The sequence below is a fragment of the Gasterosteus aculeatus genome, chromosome 1, assembly GCF_964276395.1.
Source record: "Gasterosteus aculeatus chromosome 1, fGasAcu3.hap1.1, whole genome shotgun sequence".
Classification (NCBI taxonomy): Eukaryota; Metazoa; Chordata; class Actinopteri; order Perciformes; family Gasterosteidae; genus Gasterosteus; species Gasterosteus aculeatus.
The window spans coordinates 236,463-245,142 of NC_135688.1; the positions used below are offsets into that span (position 1 = coordinate 236,463).

The following is an 8,680-nucleotide window of genomic DNA, read 5'->3' on the forward strand; positions in this document are numbered from 1 at the left end:
TAATTAACACATTTTCAAAAAAAAGTGAAATGTTCTGCAATAATATCGGCATGTTATTAAATTCATCCTCTAAACACAGCTGTTGCTTGTCAGATGCAATCAGATGGACGGTAATAAAACGCCATGATGCCGTCACAATGCGTAATGACGCTGATGGCTGATCTCACGCTCTTAGGAGACGTGGCACATGGAAGGATTGGCGCTGTAGTGCAGCACCATCGGCCTGTTTAAGGGCAGATGGCGCCGCCTCGACTGCACTGGAGGAGGTTGTTGTTTACTCCTGAGAAGCTGTGAAACATCCTGCGTGTGCTGTGCTACATGATGTGGCTCAGCTTCCAAACGCGCCTCCACCCCGACGCCGATGTTGGCCCAGACCCTGTCCCCGATCCCCAATCACTGCCGCCACTGTTTTTAATTGTCTTTTAATTCCTGCATTTTATTTCACTTGTTATGTGAAGCACTTTGAGTCTGCCTTGTGTATGAAAAGCACTATACAAATAAACTTGCCTTTATAAGTCTGAATATTTCAGTGCGTACACACGTCCTACGTTTCATCCGTACGACACTTCTGGCGCAAATCCTACGCACGCTTTTGTAAATGAGGCCTCAGTCTTCTGGTTCTACCCAACCTACAAAGGCTGGTGTCTTTTCTCTCAATTCAGGATGGTTCAACACCGGTTTCTCTCTGGCTTAAAACGTTTCTCAGTTTTACACTGGTTACAAAATGATTTCTCAACTCACTAGTTTGAAAATAGTTTCTCACAGTGAGGAAACCGTGCGATGCGTACTGGATTTAGAGCCCACCTCCTCTTGGCTGGACGCTGACCTGCTCACCGGTCTGTCCTCCACCCGAACCCTGGTGCACCACATGTTACAGGCCTGTTATCGGACTTTGGGGCTTGTCATTGATCTTATGAACATGAGACTAAATTGAAGAGGCGGAGAAGCGGCTTTGGACCTGATATCAGTTTTATTGTTTCTGTACAAACAAGATCGGATGCTGCAGATGTTTCCTCTTTACACTCGGGAAGGATACAGCATCTGGAAAGCAGACAGGAAGTCACGCGGTCACAATGAAGCACTGTTCAACAGTAACATTTGATCTGAGCTGCAAAGGGTTCCTTTAGAACACCAACTCTTTAGTCACATACGTGTGTGTGTGTGTGTCTCTACCGCCCGTCACATCACAACAATGCAACTCACCACTCTGATTCGGTGTCCGATGGCTTTGGCCGGCAGGTTGCTGCTGAACTTGGCTCGGACCATCCCGCTGCTGCCGTGGGCCCGGGTCACCTTCCCCCAGATCACACGGGTCTTGTTGGGTTTGCCGCCCGGCGTCACTGTGTTCCTGCACAACACGGGACATCGTGAACCCACAGTTTGTTTTAGAGAGCAGCACGTGGCAGCCGGAGGGAGGGACTCACTTCTTGGCTTTGTAGACGTAGGCGCAGCGCTTGCCGAGGTAAAAGTCCACCTCGTCTCTTGTGTAGCAGCCCTCCACCTTCAGGAGCGCCGTGTGCTCACGCTGGTTCCTCAAGCCGCGCTTGTAGCCAGTGAAGATGGCCTTACTCCACAGTCTGACGAGTCAAACAAAGGGTTAACAATCAAGTCTGACAGGCCAAGAGAACCTACTGATCCAGTAGAGTCAACAGCAGTGTTTCCCCAATTCTAACAGGCGGGCGAACAGTCTGCCAGACTACCACCCCCCCCCCCCCCCCCTCTGAAATTGTAAACTAATCTGAACAAGATCCCCGGACGAACAGCGGCTGTGAAACCGCTGTACAGGCAATGTTTTCTGACTGACATCGCTCAGTAGAAGCACCTGAAGATCAACAGTCACAAGACTGAACTTCTTCCAGGGAAAGACTCCCACAGACACGACCGCCATCTTTGACAACTCCGTCCTGACCCCACCTCGACTAACCGACCGACTGACTGACCCCACCCCGACCGACCGACTGACCCCACCCCGACCGACTAACCGACCGACTGACTGACTGACTGACCCCACCCCGACCGACTGACCCCGACCGCTAGGAGCCTCTGTGCGACTCATCTTCCCCTCACTGCCAACATTACAATCTCACGTCCCAGTAGATGCACAGCATCACAACACGTAGCCTTCTCACTCAGAAGGTCCAACCCGGCGCCCCCACAATGCACCACCTGGTCTTTAACCTAAACTCACCCAGTGTTTCAAAACACTGGTACTTCTGTACCATGCCGGGAGAAGATGGCAACCTTCAGGACGAAGGTCCGACCTTGCTGTGCAACAATCAACCCTTTGCTCCTCACTGAGCCAAACATCTCACTGGCTCCTGGAGAGTCTGGTCACCTGGGCAGGTAGCGGGCGTGTAGGTGTGTCTGCTTACCTTCCAGGCATCGTTAGTCTTCTCCAGGTGAGTCACCTAAAACAAACAATAAAGCTGTTTAACAACATTATGAACAGTCTTCATTTATTACAACTTTTCACCTACGACACGCAGCCGTAGTATTTATAGTGTTTGAACACAGTAAACTACTCCACACACGCCGCATCATACACACGCAGGTGTCGTGAATAATCTGGATAATGAATGAATGAAGGCAGCTACATTTCATACGTACGTCTATAAACTACAAGGCTTCAGCAGCATTGCAGGTGATGGAGTTACAGGTACGTTAGCTAGCAGTAAGCTAACATGGAGCTTGTTGATCACCCAGCTTGTTTTAACACTGAATCTTAAATGAACATGAGACCAGTTCATCTGTTACACTCAATGTCTGTCTGTCTGTCTGTCTGCACACATGCCATCATGTCTACGTTACACAGCACGCTTCTACCGGCAAAACAAAGTCATAAGACACCGAGAGAACCGGAGATTCCTATTCGCGTTTTGCAGCAGCTTTGCCGGCAGTGCTTCACCCTGTCAGCCTCCGTTAGCACCATCCAAACTAAATCTACGCCATCACGAAGTGAAGCAGCAACGTAAAGCTCCCGGGGAGCGAAGGACAACCTGCCCGGTCACTGGTGCTGCTTTTCGGTCATACACGAGTCATATTAAGTGTTTTATTTTAAGTTTAAATCGGACATGTTGGCATCTTACCGTCCAGAGGGGAAGAAGATGGCGGAAAAGGAAGAGAGCGATGCATGCTGGGATATTATGGTAAACAGAGGCGGCCGCTCATCTGCCTGAACGAAATGTTATTCATAGTTCAATTTATTCCGTTTTATTTGATCAGAAAGAAAACATGTTGAAACTGTTACACCAAACGTTGTATTTCAAATATATATTCTTTATTATTTTCGTGAATTTTTACTATTCTACCTGCCTACCTTATTTACTATTATACAACGTGTGGTAATTGTGCTTAAATAACTTCAGGAATCAGGAACATTTATGACCAAAATATGTCCCTCCATACACATTGGATGAATTTAATGTATTATACATATTTTACGTTGTTCATTCTGTACGTCCATCGCAGTCTGTCCGTCCCTGGAGGACCGTCCTGTGTCTCTAAAGGTTTCTTCCCTTTATTCTCCCCATCAAACACTTTTTCATTGTTTGGGGAGTTTTTCCTGTCGATGTGAAGGTTTCTGCACAGATGACTTCACATGTGTTCACACTGTAAAGACACATGAGGCAGATTTGCAATATTGTGCGATACAAAATGAAATGAATTCTATGATGATGTTAAAGACCGACAGCGCCCCCTGGAGGCTACAAGCCCCACAAAGTATCACACACGTTAACGTTACGCGTGATGGTAAAATGTAACGGCTCATTTAAGGGCCTCGTCACTCTAATCAATCACATTATATCTATTTAAATGTGGCTTCATGATGATCATCATCCAATGAGAATAAAGATCTCAACTCTTTCAGAGTATGTAGATGAAAACAAGCCCAAAGAATCAGATTGATACGAATTAATAGGATCTATGTATCAGCGTATGTATCATATGTATGTAGACGACCACATAGAACTAGTTTATTACATGTGTGTGAGAATCATTATAGATCCATCGTTCATCAGCAGACATTTGATCAATTGAAGCAGTGAAATATGGAACATCCAGAAGTTTATTAAGAGACAAATAAACCAACAGAACTTTACCAAGAGCACGACATGCAGCTGCTTTCCAGATGTTCTCTGCATCGCAACACCGTACAGACAGTATGTGAGACAGTGTGTGAGACAGTATGTGAGACAGTACGTGAGACCGTCCGTGGGACAGTATGTGAGACAGTACGTGAGACTGTCCGTGGGACAGTACGTGAGACAGTGCGTGAGACCGTCCGTGGGACAGTATGTGAGACAGAATGTGAGACAGTCCGTGGGACAGTATGTGAGACAGTACGTCAGACCGTCCGTGGGACAGTATGTGAGACAGTACGTCAGACCGTCCGTGGGACAGTATGTGAGACAGTGCGTGAGACCGTCCGTGGGACAGTATGTGAGACAGAATGTGAGACAGTCCGTGGGACAGTACGTGAGACAGTGCGTGAGACCGTCCGTGGGACAGTATGTGAGACCGTCCGTGGGACAGTATGTGAGACAGTCCGTGGGACAGTATGTGAGACAGTACGTCAGACCGTCCGTGGGACAGTATGTGAGACAGTGCGTGAGACCGTCCGTGGGACAGTATGTGAGACAGTACGTCAGACCGTCCGTGGGACAGTATGTGAGACAGTACGTCAGACCGTCCGTGGGACAGTATGTGAGACAGTACGTCAGACCGTCCGTGGGACAGTATGTGAGACAGTCCGTGGGACAGTATGTGAGACAGTACGTCAGACCGTCCGTGGGACAGTATGTGAGACAGTACGTCAGACCGTCCGTGGGACAGTATGTGAGACAGTGCGTGAGACCGTCCGTGGGACAGTATGTGAGACAGAATGTGAGACAGTATGTGAGACCGTCCGTGGGACAGTATGTGAGACAGAATGTGAGACAGTCCGTGGGACAGTACGTGAGACAGTGCGTGAGACCGTCCGTGGGACAGTATGTGAGACCGTCCGTGGGACAGTATGTGAGACAGTCCGTGGGACAGTATGTGAGACAGTACGTCAGACCGTCCGTGGGACAGTATGTGAGACAGTGCGTGAGACCGTCCGTGGGACAGTATGTGAGACAGAATGTGAGACAGTACGTGAGACCGTCCGTGGGACAGTATGTGAGACAGAATGTGAGACAGTCCGTGGGACAGTACGTGAGACAGTGCGTGAGACCGTCCGTGGGACAGTATGTGAGACAGTATGTGAGACAGTCCGTGGGACAGTACGTGAGACAGTACGTGAGACCGTCCGTGGGACAGTATGTGAGACAGTATGTGAGACAGTCCGTGGGACAGTACGTGAGACAGTACGTGAGACCGTCCGTGGGACAGTATGTGAGACAGTATGTGAGACAGTCCGTGGGACAGTATGTGAGACAGTACATGGGACAGTATGTCAAGTCAAGTCATTTTATTTTGTATAGCCCAAAATCGCAAATTACAAATTTGCCTCAGAGGGTTTTACAGTCTGTACACATACAACATCCTCTGCCCCGAAACCCTCCATCGGCACAGGAACAACTCCCCAAAAAATGAAAAAAACCCTTACAAGAGGGAAAAAAGGGAAGAAACCTCAGGGAGAACGTCAGAGGAGGGATCCCACTCCCGGGATGGACAGACTACAATGGATGCCATGTGTACAGAATGAACAATGTATAATCATGCAATTCCTATGACAGAAATGATTCAAGTAATTGTGAGTAGTAAGCCAGGCGCACAGCAGGACCACTGCAGAGGCAACCACCATCAGATAGAACCACCATCAGATAGAACCACCATCACATAGAACCACCATCACATAGAACCACCATCAGATAGAACCACCATCCACAGAAGCCTGTGGGGAGGGAGAGCACAGAGATTTTAGGAGAGGGTAATGTCGGTTTATGAGTAAAGTAATATGATTAATATCTAAAATAATGATGATGGCAGCAGCAGGCGTCAGCATGGCCACGGTAGGTGTCAGGACCAGGGTCCCGAAGGAACCACAATCTACGGAGACCTGATAGGGGAGAAAGCACACAAAAAAACTCCCCGAAAGAAGCTGAATTAGTCATGTGCATTAATAAAACTTGAATTATGGTAGAACGAGAGCGTGAGAGAGGAGCTCGGTGTGTCCTAAGAATTCCCCCGGCATTCTAAGCCTATAGCAGCTTAACTAAGGGCTGGTCCGGACTAACCTGAGCCAGCCCTAACTATAGGCACAATCAAAGAGGAACGTTTTAAGTTTTACTTTAAAAGAGCTGAACGAATCTGCCCCCCGGACTGAAAGTGGAACCTGGTTCCACAAAAGAGGAGCTTGATAACTGAAGGCTCTGGCCCCCAGCCTACTTTTTAAAACCATAGGAACAACAAGTAACCAGCATCTATGGAGCGCAGTTGCCTTGTAGGACAATAAGATGTTACAAGCTCTTGAAGATACGACGGTGCCTCACCAGCAGCTGCCTTGTAAGTGAGGAGAAGTACCTTAAAATCTGTTCTTGATTTAACAGGGAGCCAGTGCAGAGAAGTTAATACAGGAGTGATATGATCCCTTTTCTTAGTTCTTGTTAATACACGTGCTGCAGCATTCTGAATCAACTGGAGAGGCTTAAGAGATTTATAAGAGCAGCCTGAAAACAAAGAATTACAGTAGTCCAGTCTGGAAGTGACAAACGCATGAACAAATTTTTCTGCATCACTTTGAGACAGGAAGTTCCTGATTTTTGATATGTTACGTAGATGGAAATAGGCAGTCCTTGAAGTCTTCTTTATATGCGAGTTGAAGGTCATATCCTGGTCGAAGAGGACTCCCAGATTCCTGACGGTGCTGCTGGGTACCAGAGCAATTCCATCCATAAAAACTGTATCACGTGACAGCTGGCTTCGAAGGCGCTCTGGGCCTATCAGGATAACTTCCGTTTTTTCTGAGTTTAGCATAAGGAAGTTGCCGGTCATCCAAGTTTTGATGTCTCCAAGACATTCTTGAAGTCTAACTAGCTGGTCCGTCTCTCGGTCCAAGTACAGAACCTTGTGGGACTCCGTGACCAACATTGGTGGTCTTTGAGGATTCACCGTTTACAAGCACAAACTGGGATCGGTCTGATAAGTAGGATTTAAACCAGCTGAGTGCAGTTCCTTTGATACCAATTAAATGTTCTAGTCTCTGCAACAGGATACAATGGTCTATGGTATCAAATGCGGCACTGAGGTCCAGCAAGACAAGAAAAGAGATGAGTCCTTGGTCCGATGCAAGTAGAAGATCATTCGGAATTTTCACCAGTGCTGTTTCTGTACTGTGATGCACTCAAAATCCTGACTGGAAATCCTCGAACAAAGCATTGTTTTGTAGAAAGTCACATAATTGATTTGCGACGGATTTCTCAAGGATCTTAGAGAGGAAGGGAAGATTAGAGATGGGTCTGTAGTTAGCCAACACCTCTAGAGCAAGAGTAGGTTTCTTAAGAAGAGGTTTAATTACAGCTACCTTGAAGGACTGTGGTACATGTCCTGTTAACAAAGACAGATTCATAATATCTAATAAGGACGTGCTAACTAAAGGAAAAACTTCCTTAAGCAGTTTGGTCGGAATCGGATCCAAGAGACAAGTAGAAGATTTAGACTTTGAAAATAAAGAAGTCAGTTGATCAAGGTTGATGGAAGAGAAGGCATCCAAACAGGCATCAGGGCCCACTGCTGCATCCAAGGTTCCTACATCGGAGGACAGGTCGGCACTGGTTGAAGGCAGGAGACCATCAATTTTCTCTTTGATAGTCAGAATCTTATCATTGAAGAAGTTCATGAAGTCGTTACTAGTGAGGTCCAAAGGAATACACGGCTCGACAGAGCTGTGACTCTCTGTCAGTCGGGCTACAGTGCTGAAGAGAAACCTGGAGTTGTTTTTATTTGTCTCTATTAATGATGAGTAATAAGATGCTCTTGCGTTACGGAGAGCCTTCTTATATGTTTTAAGGCTGTCTTGCCAAACTAGCCTAGATCCTTCTGATTTGGTGGAACGCCATAATCGTTCAAGCTTCCGCACAGTTTGCTTTAGGTTCCGTGTTTGAGGGTTATACCACGGAGCAGACTTCCTCCTTGTTGCTATTCTTCTTTCCAGAGGAGCAATAGCGTCCAGCGCCACTCTCAAAGAGCCTGTAGCAGTATCGACAAAATGATGGATCTGGGACGGACTGAGGTTCTCACAGGAGTCTTCTTGTATCTTGAGGCAGGGCACTGAACTTAGAGCAGAAGGAATGGCTTCTTTAAATAAGGCTACAGCGGTATCCGATAAGCGTCGGCTGTAGAAACCTTTGGCAGGAGGAGGTGGTTCTGATAGTAGAAATTCAAAGGTTATCAGACAATGGTCCGACAGGAGAGGGTTCTGTGGAAAAATTGTTAAATGTTCAATCTCAATCCCATACACAAGAACCAAGTCGAGAGTGTGGTTAAAACAGTGAGTTGGTTTATTTACACACTGACAGAAACCAATTGAATCTAACAATGAAAGGAATGCAGTACTAAGGCTGTCGTTGTCCACATCCACATGAATGTTAAAGTCACCCACCCACAATATGTGAGACAGAATGTGAGACAGTCCGTGGGACAGTATGTGAGACAGTACGTGAGACCATCCGTGGGACAGTATGTGAGACAGTACGTG

The 8,680-nt window shown here is 47.0% G+C and overlaps 1 protein-coding gene across 1 annotated transcript; it reads right to left on the reverse strand.

Annotated features, from left to right (window-relative positions):
- Positions 1-951: 951 nt before the first annotated feature.
- rpl35a (ribosomal protein L35a) lies at positions 952-3,176 on the reverse strand. The gene is made up of 5 exons (XM_040183720.2): positions 3,087-3,176; positions 2,373-2,408; positions 1,425-1,577; positions 1,204-1,348; positions 952-1,041 (listed from the first exon to the last, which is right to left on the reverse strand). Exons 2-5 carry the CDS (start codon positions 2,381-2,383, stop codon positions 1,018-1,020), a joined length of 333 nt encoding a protein of 110 aa, XP_040039654.1. The 5' UTR covers positions 2,384-2,408; positions 3,087-3,176; the 3' UTR covers positions 952-1,017.
- Between the last annotated feature and the right edge of the window lie 5,504 nt (positions 3,177-8,680).